We start from the raw sequence: 27,532 nt of genomic DNA, 5'->3' as shown, positions 1-27,532 counted from the left end.
GATGTTGGTTTTGAGGGTGGTTCCAGCTTGTGCCTGTTTTTACTGAATTGTTATGGTAAGAGTTGGAAGACTGAAAAGTAAACTGCTTTATCTCAGGGTCATAACCCCATATAATTGTAGTACTGTATATTCTTGCCTATAGGTAGAGTCTAACTGCAATCTGCACAAACATAGATCTGCAATCGTATAATGTGCCAGAAGATCTGGGTCTGTGTAGCTTGTTAGGAGTAAATGGTAGAACCAACAACACAGACCCTGATCTGCAGGCACATGATGCTATAGCAGATCAGGATCTTTGTTTTTTGCAGTTTGACTTGGCTTATTACTGAGTACATATGGTGCATGTTATTGTTGAGACCTTAGCTTGTGTTGTATGCAATGATTTATTATTATACCATGTACATTCTCTTGTAAGTTCTACTGAAACAAAATGTGTATTAAGTGCATAATGTGTCAGCAGATTACTGATCTATATTGTTTGTTCCACTCATTACTCCTAATAAACTGCATAGACACAGATGTGCATGTGTTTGTGTGTGTGATTTGGATTTTTAACATAGCTTCATCAGTTTTTCAGATATATCCTATGATGTCTGCAATGTGGCAGCTTATATTGATGTCTAGCACTTGGACATCATGCCACAGACATGTAGCATCATGACTCCCACCCAGTCACATTATCCTGACACCAGTCCTAACACTAACCTCTTAATGCTGAGTACCTAGAGCTGTTAGCACCATATTGAGAAGTCTTTGATATGACTTGGCCAGGGTTAAAACCCATGACCTCCTGCATCTGAGGCAAATGCTGGAACCACTAGGCCACTGGAGAGGTCACATAGACAGAGATCTGCCAGCATATGATATGATGGCAGATCTAGGTCTATGCAGTTTGTAGTTGTACAAGTGACTATATATGGACAATATATGGTACATGAATAGCTAAATAACTTCCTTATCCCTGTTGATCAAATTGACCTGAAGGTATTTCTTATAATTGATGGAATTCTGAATCTGCCAAAATGTTAACACATTGCAATCAATTTTTTTTTTAATTAACTAAACTACAAGCACCAGAGAAACTATAACACAACTGGGAAGGAATTTGTGGCTTTGAATTCGGCTTTGCAATATTTTGAAGTGTATATTAGTTTAGCTCCTTGTCTGATTATTGCATTCAGTGATCACAACCCTCTTACCTTCATTAACAAAATGAAAAACAAAATCAGGGATTGTTGAGATGGAGTTTGATGCTGTAAGACTACAGTATCAACATTATTAAGGGAAGAGATAATGCACATGCATAGAAGAGCTAAATTGCTTTATTTTGTTAGATTTTGTGTCATTCTTAAGACATCTTCCCATGTAAATTTTATTATAGTATCATATGCATGTTTGACTAATATGTCAAAGAATGCTTTATTGTACAAATCTTTATATTGGAGGGCATGTGTTGCCAATATTTAATTTATATTTTATGTTTGACCTTTGTCCATGATTGAGGGTAAAGTGTTTTAATTGTCTAACTGATTTCTGTCATGATTATAAGTAGTAAATAAGTTATGTTTTTGGATTTGATCTCAAGACCTGGATTTTTCATTAGGAAATTCTACTGTGTCTTAGGTGAAGTGAAAAATATATATAAAGGATTTTGTAAACAAAGTCTTCATTCCTGTTTTATGATCAGTCTGTGGAATCACTTATAGTTGTGTTCAGATATAATTTGAGAGGAATTATTTATTAAAATGGTTCCTCTGAATTAGAAAGAGCTCATTTACCTTTTGGATTAAAATATTACTTTGGAGTTATTAAGGACACATTCAGAGACTTTTTGGATTATACCATTGTGGTACATCAATACTCATGCTACATCAGGACATTTAAGTTTATTGGAATTCATTTTGGAACATTCTATACTTTGGGACTTGGGATAGAACATTTTTGATTGTTTGGGATTTGATTCACAGTACTGTGTCATTTAAACTTCCACTTTGTTTTCTAATTGAAATAGTTTACCTTATTTATTAATTTTAGTTAACTTGTTGGTTTTGCTTATTTCTACTACATAGTTTAAAAAGACAGAGTCATAACAAGTTTAAAGGCTACATCTGTATGCCTTATGCACAGAGTATAATACTCCTTTTTCAATATCTGTATAAACTTGAAGCTGAATGTTTTAAGTCCTAAATTTCTCAATGTTTTAATACTTGCCTATCTTACAGAAATAAAGGAGAGAACAAATGTGGATTTCTACACAATAATTTTTGCCATTAGATGATCAGTACCTGTATATATGGGACTTTTGTATATGGGACTAGTGTAAATGGGACTCGTGTTTGCTTAGTAATATGCAGAATGACTTTGAAATACAATTATAAAAATGTTCCCCATTGTTATGAAAAACAGTGATAAAATTATTTTTCCCTAATTCTGGTTTATAACAAGATAAAGATGGAGAATGCACATATCCTTTATATTATCTTTTGAAGCTGCTGTCCGATTTCAGCGAATCAAGTTTGGTCAGGACTGCTCTGGTGGCCTAGTGGTTAGAGCATCTGCTTTGGACGTGGGAGGTTCCAGATTCAAATCCCGGTTGAGACAAACCACTGTCTTACAAAAATGGTACTTACAGCTGCCTCACTAGGCACTCAGCATTAAGAGGTTAGTGTTAGGACTAGTCACCCTGGTGTCAGGATAATATGACTGGGTGGGACATCATGCTACATGTCTGCGGCATGATGCCCTAGTGCTAGATACGACTATAAACTGCCACACTGCAGACATTATAGTGAAATAACTGAAAAATTGTTAAAGCTACATTAAAAATCCAAATCACACACACACTCATGTGTAATCAGTGTAACATTGATTTAACCAATAATATAAGTGTTGTGAAAGAAGATGGCTACAATGTTGCAGTCTGCATCAGTTTTCTTTCTAGGTTGATATCAATTACAGTCCCAATGCATTACGTCAAATGTCATTATGTGTAAAATGTTAGGTGTTGTGAAAGTAGATTATGATTACAGAGCTTGTAAGTCAAGTAAATTGTTTATAATCCAATTTGTTACTTAGAACACGCAACAGTATGTAATTTCTTTGATGGCAGATATCAGTTACGATTCCCATTGCTTCAGGTCTGAAGTCATTGGGATAAAAATATGTTTTACTTAATTCAGAAATGTCAAGAAAGTGTGCTTGTTGTCTCATATTACAGCAAATATAAATGTTTCTAGAATGTAAGGAAATATAGTCAAAAACTTTCCATCATTACAGCAGTGATTTTAATTTTCTTACTGGCTAAGGGTTTATGAAGGAACACCTCGGAACTGTGTTCAGTATGCTGTCATGGTTCATTGTATTTGTACTGGCGAAAGTTTATATTGGAAACAGACCATAGTAACAGCCACTCACATATCTAGTGAAACTTTCCAATGGAGGCCTGGTGAGGTGGTCGCTGTTCCTGCAACAGTACCAGATACAGATATGATACCTTAAAGGCACCAAGATGCAGATTTCACAAGTTAGGACTGCCAGAAGTGTTTGAGTATCAAGCTGCTATGTTCATGTCTGAAATTAGCGTGTAATCATTTGGATATATATATATATATATATATATATATATATATATATATATATATATATATATATATTCATTCCTCGGAAAAAAGTTCTAATCATTATTTTATTCTCAAGCATGGGGGCATGAAGAAATATAGTCAGAATTTTTCCATCTTTATGGTTGTAATTTTTTCTTTCTTGCAAGCTAAGGGTTGTGTAAGGTTTATGACTGTTGGAAAGAGGGTCTGAGGCAAACAACAGATGGCCAACTGTGTGTTTATTCAGTAATTAGACAGTTGAGTTGGCTAGTTGTTTCAAAGGGATTTAAGCTCTATGTGCTGCTAAGAAGGCCAGATTTCAGTGCTCACATGTGAGAAAATGTGTGCTAAGCACTGCTGAACATCTAACGAGGCATACCAGCCAGTCAGAGTTAGAGGAATTTAAAAATCTACCAGTAGGAGGAGCTAGTGTCTCAGACAGACATGGGGACAATGAAGCATCTAGCCATACCTGTGTAAAATTAATCAGTGGTTTCCTGACATTTGAAAGGAGTTAAAGATACAAGGAACTATCAAAAAGAATTCTGGAGGGAAAGACCACTCTGAGCTATAAAGGTGTCAACAGGTACCTGGGTACTTGGATGCCCACATGTTCATAATTATTCTGGTAAGAAAATTAGCTCAATGGTACATGATTAGTTCATGTTAAAAAATAAATAAAAAAATAAAAAATAATGAAAGTTTCCAATTTCTAATCAAAGATTATATCTGGCAACATCAGGGCAAGTGAGACACAAAGTAACGAGTACAGTTAGAGGCTTGTGTCATCTGTCATTGATCCCTTGCAGACCGCCATCAACTGATCTTCATATTGTCAGCATATGTGACAATTTGGCTATGTACCCAAACAGTTTCCTTATGTTTTATTTATAGTAACTGTACATGACATGTTTCAAAGCAAACAGATGGGTTTCTTGAATTTTGAAACCACATGCCACAGATTAATTATAGTTTTATAGACACTTATATAGTGGACCAGTCTAAAAATTATTAAAAAGACATGGTGCCAAATATCATCACATGAAATGGGCTTTATTGATGTGACTTGCGGATGTTATATGACTGAAAAATGTTACAAGAGAGGGATTTTGTTAAACTGAAGAAAATGTTGACTCAGAAAAGACAAATCAATAGCTCTTTACAAATTTTGAAAGGAATTCTACAGCGATATAATACAGCGTTCAAGAATTTTAACTGCAGATCCAGGTATGAATCAGAAATAAAATTTAATAAATGTACATTATTCATTGGGTTTCTGTAATTATGGGATGTATTATATTATATCACTCCTTTTATGCTCAGACTGCACCTTTTTGCCACTGATATTAGCAATAGTTACTAATTACGCTTACACCCCATTGGTTTGGCATGTATGAACTTACAACAAAGCAGTATAATTTCCCTTGGATCAGATGCCTGGGTAACTGATCATTAGAATCATCAGGTACCTAGTTGACTTTTTCTAAAATTTTGACATTTTATCATTAATATTTATTAAATTGCTATATAGTTCATATATTTAGGCTATTGGTATTGCTGACTGGGGGCTCGTGAGTCATTCAATATTTAAAGTCCACCTCTCTGCCGTATTAGCCCTGATTCTCTGGAGTGGTTGTGACATAGAACATAAGTAAAATGGTCATTTTTTCTGTGCTTAATTGTCAGTTTTTTATAATATAAATTGTTTTACCCCAAATGATCTCATACTTTTATAGCTCTTCAACGTTTAGAAAGCAACATTGCTTGTAATGACAGGTAATGCAGTATGGTATTGCTGTTATAATTTGACCGTAGTTGCTGTTTACGTTGTGGAATGGTAGATTGGAGTCCCAACTGTTCTCTGGTGAGACATTGGAATTAATATGCTGCTAAACATGTGGGAGTGAACCAAAGCCAATTTGGAACAATTGTTGAATTTAACAACTAGGTACATGTACATGTATGTACTTCATGTGGTCGAAATGACCGAATGATGGTCCTAATATTATTAAGCTGTAATAGAATTCATTGTTAAAATATACTGTTTTTGGCATAATATCTGAACTGTTTGCTTAAAAAGTTAGAATTTAATTTAATTTTTGGGTTTAAATCATTCATAACAGCATATACCAGAACTTTATAAACATTGTCCCATCACATGTATGTAATACTAGAAGAGTTACCTCCCTTTGTCTGTGGTGGAAAATAGCTAGCCCATTTTGTTTGACCTTTTTAATCCACAAAGTTGCTCGGTAACTATATTCCAGGTCTACATGGTGTAGGTTTGGAGAAAATCCTGATGTTTTAGTAACATTTTAACAGCAGCTTCCCTGCCATGAAAAATGTTTTAAGAGATTCCCTCCCATGATAAATGCTTTAAAGATTGAGATAGCAGAAGTGTGTATTTAATTTTTTTTTTTACTGGAAAGATGGGTGTGCACGTTTTAGTGCATGTTCATTACATCAAATGTAGTTTCAAACAAATCTATAATGGCAACCTTAAACAGTGATGTTTTTTATGATAATCTCTCCTTTACATTACTCTAAAATGATCATATTTTCATAAAATCTGTTTAATGCAACTTGATATTAAAATGCTAGGTTTGCCAAAATTGTCACATAAATGGTGTGTATGATTTCGACTGGGTCATTATCGCAGATTTGTGGCTCAGAAGTTACTAAAGTCATACCATATATGTCTGCATCTAAGTGACATCACTACAAGTCATACCATATATATCTGCATCTAAGTGACGTCACTACAAGTCATACCATATACATATCTGCATCTGTGTGACATCACTACAAATTATACCATATCTATCTGCATCTAGTCATACCATATAAATCTGCATCTAAGTGACATCACTACAAGTCATGCCATGTATATCTGCATCTAAGTGACATCACTGCAAGTCATGCCATATATATCTGCATCTAAGTGACATCATTACATGTCATACCATATAAATCTGCATCTAAGTGAGATCACTACAAATCATACCATATATATCTGCATCTAAGTGACATCACTACAAATCATACCATATATATCTGCATCTAAGTGACATCATTACAAGTCATACGATATATATCTGCATCTAAGTCAGGTCTAACTGCAAACAACAGACCCTGATTTGCAGGCACATTATGTGATTGCAGATCAGGGTTTGTCTTGTTTGTTCTACTGATTACTAATAACAAGCTACATGGATCTAGATGTGCTGGCTCATTGTATAATGGCAGATCTAGGTCTATGCAGCTTACAGTTGGATCTGCCTTATAAGCAGATATATGCAGTGGTTAATACCTTTGTTTTGTAGAAATTTGAGTTTTTTGTGGAGTTTTGCCTCCTCCAGTGTTTATGGGGTGGGAAATTATTATGGAAAAGAAAAATGATGATATCTTCAGAAATGTTTGTATGAAAGAATACTTGTGAATGTAAAGACAGTATTGCAAAGACGAGATATATGGTATTACGATACAAGGAGTTCATGCCATAAACTTTATGGTTTTGATAAGTGTAATCCAGAAGATATCCTTTGACAGAGGTTACAGACTTTTATCATGTTTGTTTGTTGAGCACTGATTGATTTGGAAAATATGATACTTAATATGTCAACTGTCTTGATTTTCAACCATTGATATCAACTAGGAATTATCAAACCTGTGCACACCTGGTTTTTTCAGGTGAATGTTTGACTGGTTCTCTATGCAGGTTTTAGGATGGAAGAAACAGAGAATATTTTCTTTTTGCCAAGTAAATATCAGATATATTTCATTGTGTTGTACCAAAAAGGTTATATTTGTGCATGTGGTATACCAGTAGATCTTTTAATATTTATCTTGTTGTCCCTTTCACACATAACAAGTAGATGTACTTTTAGAAATAGTGAGGAAAAGTAACATAGTATGATTCATATACTTTTAAACGTAAATAAGTCTGGATTTTTTTTTTGTTTTGTTTGCTTTGGTTTGAAACATTTTGGTTTTACTGTTATAAAGGAAATAGTGAGATAGATAATATCTCACTTGTATTGTGTGTCTTTGATGTTAAGATATTTTAGTTAACAGTATTTAAACTCTTATGACATCATATTCATACTGTTCTTTTCAGGAAGGATGTAGTGACCTACATGGAAAATGAGTTGTTGCTGATTGTTCCTGGTCTGCAGAAACCATGATTCATCATACCTAAAAGTTTCTTTTGTGTATAGAATTGCCATGGAGATGTTGCTGTTATTTACATACTTTATATAATTTTCTCTTGTGGATTAATACCAGAGGGCTTGAAGTATATGTTACATACAAGTATGCAAAGTGCTGCAGCATAGAACTGACATCTGGATCATGATTAATTTAGCAAGATGGACCCTGGATCGGATCACTCCAGAGGTTCTTCCAAAATACGCCGCCGCACTCATGTTACCAAATTTCCTTCGAAATGGAAGTCACTTACAGGTAAGTTTATTGTATTAGTCACCAGCTGAATATACATAACCTTGAAGTGCTTTTAATGGACAAAAATGCATTTACTAATTCTCCTCAAGTTCCGGTAGCTATATGTCGACAGAAGAGTTACAGTGGGTGCAGTCAAGTCCTTGAAAGGTTTGCCACAAAATGAATATTTTGGCAATGAAATGGATTCTAATTACTAAGAGACCATAGATTTTATTTTATCAATCACCTGAGCCTATGGCACATAATTCATCATCCATCCATCAGCTTGTTACCACCCTGGAGCCATGTTTTGATCCATTTTTGATCAAACATGAAATATAGGTTTGTATTCCCAATATCTTGAATTAGTTTGACCATGAATGTGATGTACAGTACATGTACATGTTATGTGAATAGTCCTCATAGTTATATCACAAGTTCAAAAATATAGAATAGTTCAAATGAATTGTACAAGTGTTTTGAATGAATTCTAATGTTGAATTTACTGGTGTGCCAGCAGCCCCAAATGTGCTGATGTGCCAACAGTCTTGATGCAGCACAGTGATATAGTGTCTGGTCAGATCTAATTAGCCTTAATGACTTTACACCATCCCATTACTGTCACTTAACCTGTCATCTTTGTTTGATAGTTCACACACTACATGATAGATAGTCACTTTGCTGATCAAATAAAAGAGAATTTCACTGACAAAAGTACTCATATACAAAGGACTCAGCTGTTGCAGTTTTCTCGCTTCTGAAAATGAAAGTGTTGCTAATTGTATGTCTATTTCAGTGTCCCAAAAATGTTGCACATCATAGACATGTAAGAAATGAGCATATTAATAAAAGCACATCATAGACATGTAAGAAAAAAACATTAATAAAAGCACATCATAGACATGTAAGAAATAAACATTAATAAAAGCACATCATAGACATGTAAGAAATGAACATATTAATAAAAGCACATCATAGACATGTAAGAAATAAACATTAATAAAAGCACATCATAGACATGTAAGAAATAAACATTAATAAAAGCACATCATAGACATGTAAGAAATAAACATACTAATAAAAGCACATCATAGACTTGTAAGAAATGAACATACTAATAAAAGCACATCATAGACATGTAAGAAATAAACATACTAATAAAAGCACATCATAGACATGTAAGAAATAAACATACTAATAAAAGCACATCATAGACTTGTAAGAAATAAACATACTAATAAAAGCACATCATAGACTTGTAAGAAATGAACATACTAATAAAAGCACATCATAGACATGTAAGAAATAAACATACTAATAAAAGCACATCATAGACTTGTAAGAAATGAACATACTAATAAAAGCACATCATAGACATGTAAAAAATGAACATACTAATAAAAGCACATCATAGACATGTAAGAAATAAACATTAATAAAAGCACATCATAGACATGTAAGAAATGAACTTATTAATAAATCCACATCATAGACATGTAAAAAATGAACATGTTAATAAATCCACATCATAGACATGTTAGAAATGAAAATATTAATAAATCCACATCATAGACATGTAAGAAATGAACATTATAATAAAAGCACATCATAGCGATATGACTGAAAAATTGTTAAAACTACGTTAAAAATCCAAAACCACACACACACCACACAGACACACACCACAAAGATTTTCTCTTCAAACAACATTCTCAGTGCACTGTAAATAACAATATTTAATGAAATTTTGATGAATGTCTGCTAATGACAACACTTTAAAAAAAAATACCAGTAAGTTTTGTCATGTGAAATTTCTCAGCTAGTTTTATCTTTTAATTAAGTTTCAGTGTAACAATCATAAATTTAATATGGCCTCCTTAATCCAAATATGAAAAATGTTGTTCTTCTATCACAAATGTATCTTGTATCACAACTATGTCTGTCACAACTTTGTCTGTCAAAACTATGTCTTCTATCACAACTATGTCTGTCACAACTATGTCTTCTATCACAACTATGTCTTCTATAACAAGTATTTCTTCTATCACAACTATGTCTGTCACAACTATGTCTATCACAACTATGTCTATCACAGCAGACTTCTATCACAACTATGTCTGTCAGAACTATGTCTGTCACAACTATGTCTTCTATCACAACTATGTCTTCTATAACAACTATGTCTGTCACAACTATGTCTTCTATCACAACTACGTCTGTCACAACTATGTCTTCTATCACAACTATGTCTATCACAACTATGTCTGTGAGCATTTCTTTGAGAATTGAATTAAGTGTCAACTATGTTATGACCTGTGACATGCAGACATAATGGTTGTATTGTTACAATCAATTCAGAGAGGACCTTCTATGTATAATGTTAATTATGTCATTTGTATCAATACAAATAAAGTGGGTGGAATAAAACAAAGTTAAAAAGCATGCAAATCATACCTGTAACAGCTGGGGGTCATGGTCGTGTTTCATGGAAACTCATTTCAATTAATCAGTGTGTGTGTGGGTGTGTGTGATTTGGATTTTTAATTCTAGCTTTAAAAATATTTCAGTCATATTGCTACAATGTCTGCAGTGTGATGTTTTATAGTTATGTCTAGCTCTTTGGCATCATACTACAAACATGCAGCTTCATGTCCCACCAAGTCACATTATTCTGGCACCAGGCTGACCAGTCCTAACAATAATCTCTTAATGCTGAGCATTAAGTGAAGCAGCTGCTGATACCATTTTTATAAGTCTTTGGTATGATTAAACAGGGTTTCAAACCTTCGACCTCCTGCATCCAAGGCGGATGCGCTAACCACTAGGCCACTGGAGCAGTACAATTAATCAGTGAGACACTTATAAATATTATTATGTAAGTAATATAATTAAACTAACTTAAATAAGACAGCACATTCACAGAAATTGTGTTCAAAGATAGAGGCAACCAAGTGAAATGAGTACTTGGTAAATAAAATGCTGCTACACAGTTATGTTTCATTATGGGGAGTTCCAGTCTAGAATGTAGTAAATGAATTATCACTAAGAGATTTCCCCAAGAAATAAAAGTTTCACTGTTACATGCAATGATGTCACAGCATCAACATCAACATGGAACAGTTAAGAAAAACTGAGTTTTGAGGTTGATGATTGTTTCACAAAATAAATGTCCAAGGTGTTATTTATATTTGATTTAATTTATATTTGATTTAATTTAATTCTTCGTAAGTTTTAAAATCTTTTTATTTTTAATTTCCTTACTTGTCAAAGTAATGTAATTTTGTTTACTAGGAATTTGATGTTTTCCAGAAATTAGTTTGACCTGACTGTTAAGTTGTAAAGACTGAACTTTGTATCTTTTGCTGACCTAGTTCCTGGCCTTGATTGAGAATCAAGTAAACAACTACTTTTCTTTAATGCATTCTTAATGTGTGAATGATAATAGTGAAATCAAGGCTTTACTGGAATACGTGACCTTAGATATGTAGATACCTTCTAAACTGTTCTGGAATGCTATCATGTGATATCTGTTTTGTGCATTATTTGACTGTATAACCTTTGTCTATAGAGAAATAATCTCCGTCAGGCTTCTAAACACTGGGACATAGGGTGTTTTGTTTTTTCTATTGTGACTCATTGAGTTATCTTTAAAATTTTCTTCAAACTATTTGGATTCTAAAAGATTAATTCATTTCTCTGGGAATATTTAAGTGCTCATACAGAATTCTTGGACAAAGACATTTATTTAAATTTTATTTGGAAATTCAAACACCGGAATATTGTTTGTGGATCAACAAGGAACTGTAGACACACCTGTACTATAAAGGCTACAGTATACGTCATGGTCTCTGGATTTGATTTCTTAAAACTGTAAGGTTTTATTTTTTCATTTTTACATTGTTGTACCAGGGAAATAAATTATTTGTTAAATTTTTTTAAGCTTCTTGTTTTCACTCTTTCTTTGTTACTGTTTATTAGAGCCTAAACATGTAACATAAGAATGGTGTTTTAAAAAAGAATCTTGTTTTGTTGTGAATCAGCATTAGTGAAATGCAGTGATGTAATTCACAATGTTTTCCCTTATGTGTCATGGTTGTTGATACATCTTGGAGTAATGCTGTAAATAATCCATTTAAGGTTGAAAACAAAGGAATTTACACCATGAAGCAAACTTCAGAAGAAGCCCTTTATTGACAATCATTCCCAGTGTCATTGTAAAATGAGTATTCAGCTATTAAACAGCCCTGTTACCTTCCCCTCCTTCTTTTTTCTTGATCTCCACCTAGGATGATATCCCATTCTTAACTTTTTTAGGTCCCTTGGTTAGTCATTACCTTGCTGATAGTTTGGTAGTGTCTAGTTTGGCTTGAGATTAAACTCAAGCTGTGGGATATCATAGAAAGAAGGTATCTGTTACAACTAAGCTGGTATTCTGTAACCTACTTCTCATGGTTTATTCAACTTTGACTAAACATTGTCTCTGAGCTATGATCCAATATATTTTGACCATAATACACCATATTTACCTTTGAAGATGAAAGTTGTCCACACCAGAGCCAGGTCTTGGTGCCCTACATTTCCAGATTTATTCTACTATGTCTAGATATACCAGTTCTAATGTCTTTTCAGTATTACTTACAATCTGAAATTGGGTCACAGAAGAAAGGGTTTCTGTTGGTCTTCAAACCAGTCTAGCTGATTTTTAAAAGCAAACTTGAATACATTTCTGTGCAAGTTTGAAAAGATCTCCTAGATTAGGCCATTCAAACAGATCTCCTAGATTAGGCCATTCAAACAGATCTCCTAGATTAGGCCATTCAAACAGACCTCCTAGATTAGGCCATTCAAACAGATCTCCTAGATTAGGCCATTCAAACTGACCTAGATTAGGCCATTCAAACAGATCTCCTAGATTAGGCCATTCAAACAGATCTCCTAGATTTGGCCATTCAAAATGATCTCCTAGATTAGGCCATTCAAACAGACCTCCTAGATTAGGCCATTCAAACAGATCTCCTAGAATAGGCCATTCAATCAGATCTCCTAGATTTGGCCATTCAAACAAATCTCCTAGATTAGGCCATTCAAACAGACCTCCTAGATTAGGCCATTCATACAGATCTCCTTGATTAGGTCATTCAAACAGACCTCCTAGATTATGCCATTCAAACAGAACTCCTAGATTATGCCATTCAAAAAGATCTAGATTTGGCCATTCAATCAGATCTCCTAGATTTGACCATTCAAACAGATCTCTTAGATTATGCCATTCAAACAGATCTCCTAGATTAGGCCATTCAAACAGATCTCCTAGAATAGGCCATTCAATCAGATCTCCTAGATTAGGCCATTCAAACAGATCTCCTTGATTAGGCCATTCAGACAGATCTCCTAGATTAGGCCATTCAAGCAGATCTCTTAGAATCAGGCTATTGAAACATATCTTTTGCAGTCAGGCTGTAAAAGTAATTTATATCTAATTGCTCAGGCAATATCAAGAAATAAAAGTTATTTATCTCTTAGACTCAGGCCGTACCAAGAAGGAAAAGTAATTTGTTTTAAATAGGCTGTTTACTTATTGATCTCAGTATTTGTGCAGATTAAAATCCCAATAACATTTTCTGCTTAAAGGTTTAGTAAGTCAATGACACTGACAGCTGGACAACATGTTCTCTGCTGTAGATATGATAATTAATTTATAGTTCAGTTGCTTTACTGCTTTTCATTTTAGGTTAATAGATTTGGTGACTTATCATCACTTAGCCGATCATTCATGGCAGGACATTAGTATATATTAAAAAGAAATAACTATTTAGATCAAAGACATGGTTAATATTCTACTGGATTATTGGAGTATTTTCTGGTATGTGGAGAGAAATATTTGCTATTCTGTAAATTTTGTTTGCCCTCATGAATCACTTAACTTCACCAAAACATGAGAGGATTGATAAATGATAATTTATATATTGGTGGTGTAAAAGGTCAGTGCATCTTCATCATTGTTAATAATAATAATAATAATAATAATAATAATAATAATAATAATAACAATAATAATAAGTATTATTAATTCTCACATTTTTCTGTCTATTTCAAGTTAATTACTTGATAACTATACACACATTATTATTATTATTATTAGTAGTAGTAGTAGTAGTACACAAGGCTATAGACTCCATGAATATTAATGCAAATATTAATAAAATTAATCTTTCTGTTAAAAAATTAGAGCTCATGATAAGCAACATATTTTTCACAGACAATTCAACTTCAAATGCATAAAGAAATTTGGAAATGTGTTCAGATTACATACAAAATATTTTTTCTTCAGCATTTAGTTCTTGCATTGCTCCTGCCATAAACACAGTCCAAGTTTAGTTGTATGGTGACATGTTCGATCAATATAAACTATGCTATTGGCTAAACTTCCAGATGTTCCATGTATGTTTGGAATGATATTACTTGATCACTTTGAAAACACTCACTCGGAGCTGACAACCAAACACACTCTGTACTAGTCTTGATCACTATAACATTTGTCATTTTTACAAAGGTGTGATGACTAATATCTTGATATATTAGTAACACTCTGTCTTGTTGCATAAGTGTGTGTTTTGTAATGTTCATAAAATAACTCTTTCAACTTTACAACAGTACAATTCATTCATGCCAGGGAGTAAAATAACCAATTTATGCCAGGGAGTAAAATACCCAATTTATGCCAGGGAATAAAATACCCAATTCATGCCAGGGAGTAAAATACCCAATTTATGCCAGGGAATAAAATACCCAATTTATGCCAGGGAGTAAAATACCCAATTTATGCCAGGGAATAAAATACCCAATTCATGCCAGGGAGTAAAATACCCAATTTATGCCAGGGTGTAAAATACCCAATTTATGCCAGGGAGTAAAATACCCAATTTATGCCAGGGAGCAAAATACCCAATTTATGAATTTCTTATCTCAAGCTCTGAAAACTGTATATTAATTTCTCATTGTTGCATTAATTAGACTAAATTTGATGAAGACTCAGGAACTACTTTCCACAAGAAATTGATGATATTTTTTCTTTCTTTTTAAAGAAGGATAGTTTGGGTTTTATTTGTGTATATCATTGCAATATTTGTATACATGTCTATATACTGTGTTTATTTTTTGTATACCAGATTATATACTGTGTTTATTTTTTGTATACCAGTCTATATAGTGTGTTTCCTTTTAATGACATGACATTGTTATCTAAATTTGTTAAAACAAGTGACAAAATGCACTCATTATTTTCATTTCTTTATAACACTTTCAGTCGATGTTACTGGGATTGACTTACACCACCATCTATATCTGGGATTGACTCACACCCACCATACATATACACATAAATACTATTTTTACCATATCTCCATCTTTCATTAATGACAGTGGATTTTCCATTAGACAGTAGAATATCTTCCTGATATTGTTTTAATCCTTTTGTCTTAAAACATTTTATTTATGTGTCAAATTTACTGTACTTATTAATGCCTGGTTTATTTGTTCTCTGTATGAAAGATGTACACTCCATACACACAGCAAAAAATACATTCATTCTCTCATATTTTCTCTCTCACTGGTACGATTCGTTGATCTTGACTCTAAATAACCCTGACTTCCCTAATACAAATAAGCTGTGATCTTATATATAAGTTGTGTAATATCTCATATGCTCCCTGTGAGTGGCCTCCAAAATATTACATGAATGAAGTTCTGTTCTGTTCTGTTCTGTTGTCACTCAGATAGTCTTCCTGAAATGTGATTACAGCAAAAGTAATTATGGTAGAGGTTATACCAGGCCACTTAATTACTGTCACCTGTCAATCCATCTTCAGTGAAAGGTGTGAGATCAGAGAGGGCCTCCAGGTGGAAATTTCTAAGCTTTCAGGAAGATACAGAAGAAGATCAAAATAATTTCTCATGATTCTCACCAATTCTCACCAATATTTCCTGGAATTACAAAAGTTCCTTATGTAGCAGACCATTACAACTTAATATTTGAGCTGTCTGGGTGTAATTCCTTGTAACATAGTACAAATTGCATAGAATGCAGTTGCAATATTTCAGTTTTTGTGTTCATTTTTATGACATGGGAGTGAGGTAATTTGTGTGCACTGAGGAAAAGCTGTATTCTTATTCCTAATTTATGTTTGCAGACATTGCATCAGTGGTGTCACTACTGGGGTGCGGTGGGTGCAGATCGCACGGGTCACACCATCAGAGGGGGTGACACAAAAATGACTGTCTATAAAAATTTTGAATTTTTCTGCAGGAAGGAGGTCCAAGGGGGTGACACTATGAGTTACTGCACTGGGTAATACCAACCCTAATGACACCACTGCATTGCATGATTACAATAATGTATAAGTTGCAACCCCATTTTGGCAATAACAAATTCAAAATATAGCTTCTCTCGGTCAATGGATTGTATTCTGTTGAAATTCAGCTTTTCTGTTGCAGGTAATTTAAAACTCCTTCACACCCATTTTATGTATCTGAAAACTTCACTAAAGTGAATACTATGACTTTAGTCAAACTGAACAGTAATGCAATGACTGAGCTGCTTAAATGACTCAAATGAAAATAAAAGGATAAAAAGATATTTTACACTCAAAGAAGATGACACATGGTTCACAGAATTTAGTCATGCTTATTTCCTGCCATTTTTTTTATCGTAGCCATTATAGCAGTCAATATTGTGCATGTTATATACCGTATAAATGTACAGACTTCATCTTTTACTTACACAAAAGTCAACATCATACCCTTCGCAGTTTGTCATGTATACAAGCCTGTTCCATCTCTCTTAAAATAGCAAGGATCTATAATTTCACTGGATGTTGGATGATACAAATAGCATGGATCTATTGTTGTACTGGGTGTTGGATAATTAAAGTTTTAAGGATCTGTCAGTACACTGGGTGTTGGATAATTAAACCTTTAAGAATCTCTTGTTGCATTGGATGTCGGATAATTAAACTTTTAAGGATCTGTCATTGCACTGGGTGTTGGATAATTAAAATTTTAAGGATCTGTCATTGCACTGGGTGTTAGATAATTAAAATTTTAAGGATGTGTCATTGCACTGGGTGCTGGATAATTTATACTTTTAAGAATCTGTCATTGCATTGGATGTCGGATGATTAAAATTTTAAGGATCTGTCATTGCACTGGGTGTTAGATAATTAAGCTTTTAAGGATCTGTCATTGCAATGGGTGTTGGAAAATTAAAATTTTAATGATCTGTCATTGCATTGGGTGTTGGATGATTAAAATTTTAAGGATCTATCATTGCTTTGGGTGTTGGATAATTACAATATTAAGGATCTGTCATTGCATTGGATGTTCAGTTATTAAAATTTTAAGGATTTGTCATTGCACTGGGTGTTGAATAATTAAACTTGAAAGGATCTGTCATTGCACTGGGTGTTGGAGAATTAAAATTTTAAGGATCTGTCATTTCACTGGGTGTTGAATAATTAAAATTTTAAGGATCTGTCATTGCAATAGGCATTGGATGATTACAATTTTAAGGATCTGTCATTGCATTAGGTGTTGGATGATTACAGTTTTAAGGATCTGTCATTGCATTAGGTGTTGGATGATTAAAATAGCAAGGACCTAGGTTTTATTGCTCAGGATTTTGGATAACAGAGAACATTTAAAACTTTACCAAATTCTGGAATGCACATGCCAGCATTAATACTTATAATGTTGCAATTCTGGAAATGGTAAAAATGTTTAGATTTGTTCATTATTTTTGTGTCTTAAGTTTTACGAGCAAACGAGGTGCATCAAAGAGACTATGCACACTATTTCTCTCTTGGAAATTAATGACAGGAATTTGTCTATAATTTATTCAATTTTAGGTTATTAGCTTTCTTGCAACACAGTTATTTTCTGATTGCCCCCACATTTCTGACAAAAGTATCTGCATTTATGTCCAATTCTATTCATTGACGAGTCCATCCATGATGATTTCATTTCTACTTTGTAACTTTAAGTCATTTGAAATTAACCATTGAGCTTGGTATACTTGTACATCATCATTAAAATATGTGTCGCATATGATATTGGGGGTCATATCTTTAAGGTCAAGGTCTTGGCTCAGTATATTAGGTTTCCTTTCAACACTTATAAGCCATTAGGCCGTTTGAGATTATATGGTTTCTTTTTAGGTTTCTGCATTTGTTTCCTTGCCTGTGATGTTTTGCGTATTCAGAGTAAAGATCAAATACAAAATATTGATTAATCACAAAAAATATGTATTTCCTACTGCACTGGTTTAAATTAGGGTAGGTAGGTAGTTAGAGATTTTTGTAAAATTATATTGATGATAATGATTAGTATATATAATGTACTAAACACTTTAAGTACTGGGCTAAACCAGCTCAATTAGATGTACTATCGATTTTGGGATTATTTTTATTTACCTGGGGGGAAAAAAGTGCTAGGGTCAGCAACTAATAAGAGGGATAGTCAACCAACTGGAAACGCACATATTTTTTTTTTAGACCTCATCAAAACTCAGTTTATTTGCCCAGAAATTGGGCAAAATAACAGACCCACATGCATATTTTCTGTAAACACTCAGCAACTGACTGAGTGTGATGTCAGAAGACCTTTAGCATTAGAGTGTTTAAGAAATCAAAATGTATTCGCCAGTCTCAAAACCAAACTTCTCTAAGCAATGTTGCCATAATTTTACACACAAATGCTGTATAAGACACGGACTGAATGACCTGAAAGCTTTAATAATTTAGGAACTGTTCATGCTTTGTGAATATCCATATTTAATATATCCTTACTGTGAAATAGACTTATTGGTGAAATAATTTTCATATTTTTCTCATTCTAATATTTTCACACGCCAAAAATGTACCTAGTATTGTTCACATGTGAAAATGTAAGATTTCCCATTATGCCACGTGACAGTTGATTATGTGTGCCCACAAAAGTTGTACCTGCAATAAGCCCACGAGAAATACTTTGTGAGCTAGAACAAATAGAACTTGCCTTACATTTCAGACATGGAAATTAACCTTTGATAAAGAAATTCAATCAGACATAGTTTGCATCTGTCTGAAGCTGTTTCCCTTTACTGCCTTAAAAACAATAATAAAAACCCACAGTGATGCATTACTGAATCAGGCTTGAACTGTTTTCTAATAGGGTCACATGGTTTACAAAATGACAAAAATGTAATTTACTGTGACAGATTAGATCAACCCAATCCTACTGCTTTAATAAGTCACATGATCAGGCTATGAAAGTGATGTGAATTTACCAAAAAGGGGGTGAGTGTGTTGTGCCAGAGAGTTTAATCATCTGAACTTTGATTCTGGAGCAGATTTGTTATATATTAAAAAGAAATTGTTAGTACTGGATATATTTCATCTTGTTGTACTAAAACTAGATATTTTAACACGTGACTTTGCCACCCATTAAAATATAATGTTTTTAGTATCACTCATTGAAAAATCTAGTATTAATGTAGGAAAAGCAAATATCTTATATAATTAGGCCCCAGTCCATATACTCTCCCCATCCAGTAATTAACACTCATTGGTATTTCTTTCAAAGTCATTTGTAGATTTGCAGCCTTAATTATATTGACTTGAGAATTATGGTTCTTAACTATGTAATATATATTATTGGAATGGTTGATTTATTTTGAGTAGACATCCACCCCCACCCATCCCCAGTACTAATAGCTTTAGGGGCATGGATCCTCATTTTACACACACATGCATGCCCTTGTGTGCACACACACACAAACACACACACACACACACACACACTTGCTTATCATTATTTGAAAGTTTCTTGCATGCCACTTTGGGGGTCCTCTCTGGAATGTCATGATCGTGGATCAGTATACTAATGTCTCCTTCATACTTTCTTTTCCTTTCTGTGACTTTAGAGATTTGGGATTAAGGGATAATGCTTGGTAGATTAAGGGATAATGCTTGGTTGATGTGTATTTGTTATTTAATACATTGGGTGAACAGTCCTACATTCAGGGTCAATGTCATGGCCCAGTAATTTTGGTTTCTGCTCTATAACTTATCAGCCATTTAACATAGGTGAATTAAATAAGTTGAAGTTGTACATTGTAATTAGAAGAGGTGTTGTATTATATATTTGGGTTTCAGTCTTCAAGGTCCAGTATTTGTTTCATCGTTGATTCTACTTTATATTTTAAAATCTGTTTAAGGCTCCCCTGCCCCTTTGCACTGGTTTTAAAAATAGGGTAGGCAGCTCATATTTTTCACACTCTAAAATTATATATTGATTACTTTTTTATCAAGCAGAGAAAAAAAGGTTAGGGTCAGCAGTGAGAAACATGGATGGTCAGCCAACCGGAAACACATGGGGGGGGGGAGAATAAAGTTTAGATATGAACAATGGTACTCTTTTGTTTCTATATTTTATGGCATAGTGTGTAGCAGTCAAGATTTTGTCTTTAGGGTCAAGAAAGTGACACTTGAGGTGCACTAATTGCTGTAATGGTAAAATTATATTTCATTTCTAGGTTCTGCTTGATTCGTACTAAGTATTTCATATGTATTTACTGGGTGTTTTTGCAGTATGTTATTTTGGCTGATTAAATAATTACCATAATTGAATACTGAGCAACGATATGACCAAAATGATATGTCTCTTTCCTTTCAGAATGGGTGACCTTTTGCTTTTTTACACAATAAATGCATTGTTCAAAACTATCAACAGAACGTTAAAAGAGCTGCCAAAGTAATTGAAAAAAAGAAATAGCTGTTCTCGTTAATTAGGTGAGCTATATTTGTTGATACGAGATAAATAACTCTTGTGATACCTAAATAATATAAAGATGTGAATTTAGGAAAGATGATGCTTACAGAATATTTTGACTTAAATCTTTTTAGTGGAACTGTGTTATATTTCATTGTATTCAGATTTATTATATAAATAAAATTTAATGATTTGAGGTTCATTTGCTATGTTGTATATCTATTGATTGTTAGTATACCTCTTTCTTTTTATATCCCTCCTATGATATTTGGACATCCATCTATTTGTCAGTCTGCCTCAGACTCTTGAGGTTGCAGGTTTGAACCCCGGCCAAGTCATACCAAAGACTTGTAAAAATGGTACAAGCAGCTGCCTCGCTTGGCACTCAGCATTAAGAAGTTAGTATTTGGACTGGTCAGCTGGGTGGGACATGATGCTACATGTCTGCGGCACAATGCTTCAGTGCTAGAAATCACAATAAACTGCCACACTGCAGACATCGTAACAATACGACTGGAGAATTGTTAAAGCGACATTAAAAATCGAAAACGTTAACATGTCACACACTATCTGTTAGTATGCCTGACCCCTAGTTTGTTTTCTATTTACAATAGGTTGAGGTCTCCACCTCCTACATATGCCACTCTCTATAAATTGTAACAAAGAAGTTATTGGGGTCAAAAGATACAAGGCCTCTGTAGCTGACTGAAAGAAGAAAAATGGTTTTAGTACAAAACTTGTAACATTAGTTCAATGTCACAGACCTAGGATACAATTTATTGATGGCTTGCACCTGGCCAAAGGAAGAAGCCTGCAGATTTTTGGGTCAGAAGGTCAAAGGTCAGTGTCACTGTGACCAAAAAATGAAAACTGGTTTCTACACAAAATAATTAAAGTCTGTGGCATGTACCTTTAGTAATGGGTGTTGTGGCTAACACTTTGGGTTACTAAGAAACAAGCTCTTGATTTGGGGGCCGAAGATTAAGTTTACTGTGACTGAAAGAAGAAGAAAAATGGATTTTGCACAATAACATTAGTTTTATTACATGTATCATGACCAAAATTTGTGATGGGTTTAAACTTTGCATACAAAGCAGCTGATTAATGTTGGGGTCAAAAGGTCAAGATCATTACAAATTAAGGAAAAATGGATTTAGCAGAATAACTTTTGTTCTGGAGTAAATTTATTAATTGATCAAATTGATGATAACTTGCACTTAGAGCAGTAATAAAAACAGATTTTGGGGTCTAAAGGTCAATGGTCATAGGAAGTCAAAAATGAAGATAATGGTTTCTATACCGTAAATTGGTTGAAGATTTCATACTTGACCAGACAGATATTACCCAATTGAGACCCAACTGGTCAAGAATCCTCAGAGTGGACCTTAATCATTACTCTGGCTAGTGTAGAGGACTGTTAACTATGGAGCAGGCATTTAAGGCACTGTTCACTGTACCTTATTTACATGTACTGCCTTCAAAACTTTGCGTAAGAGAGTTATTTCATAATACTTTTCCCTTTCTGTAGAGGTATATTAGCTATCTTTTGGGTCAATTGATTCTTTGTTTGTACCTGTGCATGACCACCATTGTATTCCTTTATGATCATGACTTGTCATTTTCAAAACTTAACAACAGTGGATAACAATTACAGTATGCATGTACTTCGTTTACAGTAGGGGTATATATTGCCACTGGTGTCATGTGTGTGTTTTGTATTTTTCACGTTATTTTAACAATTTTTCAGTCATATTGCTACAATGTCTGCAGTGTGGCAGTTTTAGTGATGTCTTAGCACTGGGGCATCATGCTGCAGACATGTAGCATCATGTCCCACCCAGTGTTATCCTGACACCAGGCTGACCAGTCCTAACACTAACCTCCTAATGCTGGGCGCCTAGCAAGGCAGCTGTTAGTACCATTGTTATAAGTCTTTGGTATGACTCGGCCGGGCTTCTAACCCAATGACACACACACCCCACATCTGAGGTGGATGCTCTAACGAATAGATGACCAGACCAGTCCTGATGTCATGAGACAATTAAGTACTGATAGAGAATGTATCAGGATACACTTACTGAATTTAATATTATGTTTTTGTTTCTTATGAGGTGGTTTTAATAGTACTTTTCAAAATTTATTGACAGTATCATGCCACCATTTTGGCAGCTAAAATTGCCTTTCTCAAGGACACCAAGATGGCCAACCCAGGCTGGTATTGAACCTTTGACCCATGGATTTTGAGTTTGATGGTCTTCCAAATGAACTACCCCATATACGCACTTATAAGTCTAGTCAAACAGCAAACAACAAAGATGCTGATCTGCCATAGCATAATGCGCCTGCAGTATAGACTGTTGTTTGTCACTGATTACTCCTAACAAACTGCACAGACCCAGATCTGCTGGTATCCTATATGACTCGACTTAAAAGTATACGGTATTTAATAGCTTGTTTTTATGTCTGTACATGTGTGATTTAGATTTTTAATGTATTTTTAACAATGTTTCAGTCATATCACTTTGATGTCTGTACTGTGGTAGTTAAGTATAGTAATGTCTAGCAAGCACTGGGACATGCTGCAGACAGGTAGCATCATGTCTCACCCCTTCACATTATCCTGACACCAGGCCGACCAGTCCTAACACTAATCTCTTAATGCTGAGCACCTAATGAGGCAGCTTTTAGTACCAATTTGATAAGTCTTTGGTATGATCCGTCCAGGTTTAGAATCTGTGACCTCCCACATCTGAGGTGGATTCCCTAACCTCTTGGTCACTTGTTATGTAATATCCTGATGAACTGCATTTATATGTACCTGAATAGTGCTTTTAAACTTTTGAGTAAATTCAGAGTGTATTTGAATTCCCAGCTTGACCAGTAAAGATAGCATACAGTAACTATGTTAAACTTTAAAATGTTGTAAAATGAATTACATAAAGCAAGATGTTCCGAGATAAGCAGTTGTGTGATTCATGCTAATTTATGAAAAATCTTGATGAAAAATCAACCAAATTTGCAATTATCATTCATAATATTTTAAAGCCCAACATTATGTCTTAGTCAATTCCACCTTTACAGTATTTAGAAAACTCCCACCTTTTTTCAGTTGGCAAGAGGAATTTCCCCCTGAGGTTTAAGTTCTAGAATAAGTGTATATTGCAATGGGGTGGGTGGGGTAGAGTGGGGCAATGGAACATTATGTAGCTATATATGTATTCCCAATGCATGTCACAGAGTATCATTACGTTAGTTGTTTACGGTAGTCAGTACATAAACAAATTGTCAGTTTAAATTTCTAGCTTGAATGGTTTTCCCTATTGGGAGCCCCTACCTGTAATCAGCCAGGCCAAATCAGTGGGGCAATCAGTCAATAATTATACCCTGTGGGTACCTTCCACAATTTGTGTCTGATTTCACTCTTTCACATGGACATTTGTCAGTTTGTGTGGACACAGTATCTTTTATTTCAAATATGTACCAGTAAAAATGACAGGTATGTACAATTTTTAATTTTAACATTAGTTTGCTCATGGCATTGCCATGATCCCTCAGCGTTGAGGCAAAGAAATGTGCAAGATTAAACTATTACATAAATTACCTTGTGTCTACAAAAGATGTTAGTGGAAACTTGTGTTGCCTGAGAAAATTGATGATCCACCTACACTGAATATTTGACTTAGAATTTGTGGGATGGTATAGATAAACATGGTTAGTAATTAAAACAATTCAGAGATTTAAGGAGGTCTCAAAAATTTAAATTATTCATTCAGCCTGGAGCATTAATGTTCATGTCATTATTTGAAGATATTTTTGCAATTCAAACATTGTTTATACCACACAGTTTAACTCTCAAAAAGGCAGATAAGCTAAACTTTGTAGGTATGTATTGAACAACTCTTTTTATATACGCCACTATTTGTTGTATATGGTATTGATATCTCTATCCATCTCTCGGCTCCTGTTCTGTTTCTGAACAATAACTTGAGTTCTCCACTTCTGCTGGTGCCACACCTTTTAAAGAGCTTGCATTTGGTGTATGGAAGAAAGCTATTAATGTTAGGGTAAAAAGTGAAAAGTGAAGGTCATTGTGTAAGAAAGAAAAAAAGAATGGCTTCTGTACATTGATATTATTCTGCTACACATACATGGACCAAGTGTTGTGGATGGCTTTGACTTCAAGTAAGGAAGTTGGGTCAGGTATTATGGGTTTTAACACACTTTGCCAGCACAGGATACCAGGGTATACACAGTGGTAAGTATAATTTGTGAAGGAAGTAACCTTTGAAAACACCAGGAAACCACCAACCCAGGGGAAGTCACAATGTTTGTAGCATACCATGTTAGCTGAGCCTGTTACTCAGACCCACACTAGAGGTGACATGTCAATACTCTGTAAACCTTTACAGAGTGCCTTAGAATACTCTGCCACCTCGGGCCTCAGGTAAGGAAGAAGCCATTGATTATGGAGTTCAAGGTCAAATGTCACACTACTGACTAAGAAATGAAAAAATTGTTTCTGCACAAAAATTTAAGTTCCCGACTAATAACCTTTATTTAAGTTTGTGGATGGTTCAAACTTGGTGAGAAAGAAATCTTTCATCTTTTGACTGTAAAGGTCAAAAGTCAAGGTAACTAAAATTGATTTTTGCATAATAACATAGTGTTAGACCACATACCAAAGCAAAGTGTTGAGGGCATTCACTGAATGTAAGGAAGAGTCCTACTGATTTTGGGGGTCATTAATGATGCAAGGTCTCTTTCATTGTATCTAGAAGAAAAATGGGCTTCGTGTTCTAGTCAGTTCCTTTACCAAACTTTATGGATGGCTTGCATCACAGGGAAGCCTCTACTGTATATACCCGTTTATAAGATCCTAATCTGCCATGGCATAATGTACCTGTCTATCAGGGTCTGTGTTGTTTGTTCTACTGATTACTCCTAATAAACTGCATGGACCCAGATCTTCCAGCACATTATGTGATGGCAGATCATGGTCTATGTAGTTTGCAGATGGATTCATCTTATAAGCAATTATATAGGGTAGATTTGTTTTTTCCTGAGGTGAAAGGTCAAAGGTAGGTTGAACAAGAATGGTTTTTGCTGCATAGCAGGATCTGATCAAGGTCACTGTAACCCATTGGTCAACAATCTCAAGAGTCAACTTGTGCATTAGGTAAATAAAGGAGATGTTAAGCACAAACTGCTTTAGAACAAAGTTAATCTTTTATAGGAAGAAAAGAAATTTCAATTGTGATTAGAAAATCAATTTACTTTGACTGATAACAAATACATTAGTTTTAAAGGCAAGGAGTGGCACAAGGATACAATAATTTCATTCCTGAAAGTGAAATTAAATCTATTATATCATGACACATATAGTTTGCTTTTAAATTATCTTGTCCAAAAATACACCTTTTTTCCAAAGATCATTTTACATATGTGACAATCAGTAATATGTTTAAGAAACACTACACTTAGAGCATGGCTTTTTTCTGTTCATCGATCCATCCTACAATTACCTGCTATGTTCCATCTTCTTTAGTCAAAGTTTCGATATGTTAACCCTATTTACACCTTAGCGGATCGAGGAGATATTTTTAGTGCTTTTTTTTAGCGGCGTCTATTGGATTTCTTGCATGTAACAGCAGTGCATAATATATAGGCCAAAAATAGTGCAGGCAATCAACTTCAGAACAATGCTTTGTAAGTTGAACATTGAAAATATGACTGTGTAGCAGAGAAGCAATTACAGGTGTATTTGCTTATTTACGAGTATGTTCAGATTATGTGATACCCTTGTCTTGATCATGTAGGATCAGTGTTCAAATTTGAACAAATTAATTTTTATTCGATGCCAAAGATGGGTAGGTCCTGAAAGTGATTTTCGTTTCATTCCATGAGACTGATGAAACTTGATCGCTTATGTACATTGCAGGCCATGGAGTTTTTGTTTTTATTAGACTGGAGAACATATAGCCACCAATATATTGTTTCTGTATTTAATGAAATCCCAAGAATGTCAGCTTTTTCTTCTTTATTTTTACTCCATCCATCAAATGATACTCCATTCCTCATTGCCATCGAAAGTAACTAGAACGATCAATCTGATTGCTGCAGTTTATTTCATTGGCATCCAGTCAGATAGCAGAATGGTAGATGCAGTTTCCACTAGCTTGTTTCAGCAGGTTATATATGCCAATGTTTGGTGTAGAAGAAAGTCGATTCATGACATTTAGCTAGTGAAGATGGAAACAGTTCTTCACTTGCTTAAGTAATATTATAAAAGCATGAGGTAATCCTGATCTATGATAAGCTTGGCGCATAACCAGGATTCATAAAATCAGTAGTCTCAGTGACTTAGTGGACTTGTCTTATAACTTAGATCCAGTACACAAGCTTGCAAACAATTAAGTTATTTGTGTGTACCTTTTTTATATGCTGCCTATCATTATGAGTACACTTTCAAATTTTACTATGCTAAAATGCACAAGAGCACAGCCTTAAGAATTTACCATGCTGAAAGGGGCATACGGCCACAGCCATTCAAATTTTACCATCCTGAGAGGCATCAGGGAACATCCATTAAACTTTTACCATCCTGAAAGGCACCATGGCACAGTCATGAGAACTTTGCCATCCTGAAAGTCACCAAGGCACAGCATTATGTATTTTACCATCGTGAAAGG

At 34.3% G+C, this 27,532-nt stretch overlaps 1 protein-coding gene and 1 long non-coding RNA gene across 2 annotated transcripts in view; one reads left to right on the top strand and one right to left on the bottom strand.

Annotated features, from left to right (window-relative positions):
- Positions 1-27,532, bottom strand: part of LOC149782314 (uncharacterized) — a 69,334-nt gene that overhangs the window by 18,114 nt on the left and 23,688 nt on the right. The window lies entirely within an intron of this gene.
- LOC149782311 (pleckstrin homology domain-containing family G member 5-like) overlaps positions 7,733-27,532 on the top strand; it is a 416,669-nt gene continuing 396,869 nt past the window's right edge. The window contains exon 1 of the mRNA XM_089933695.1: positions 7,733-8,060. Coding sequence (XP_089789821.1) covers positions 7,967-8,060 — 94 coding nt within the window. The 5' untranslated portion in view covers positions 7,733-7,966. The remainder of the gene's footprint in view (positions 8,061-27,532) is intronic.

Source organism: Sinohyriopsis cumingii, chromosome 15 (assembly GCF_028554795.1).
Source record: "Sinohyriopsis cumingii isolate HCF-2022 chromosome 15, ASM2855479v2, whole genome shotgun sequence".
Taxonomy (NCBI): Eukaryota; Metazoa; Mollusca; class Bivalvia; order Unionida; family Unionidae; genus Sinohyriopsis; species Sinohyriopsis cumingii.
The sequence above is the reverse complement of the archived record's forward strand: the minus strand, read 5'-3'. Positions and strand labels throughout refer to the sequence as shown.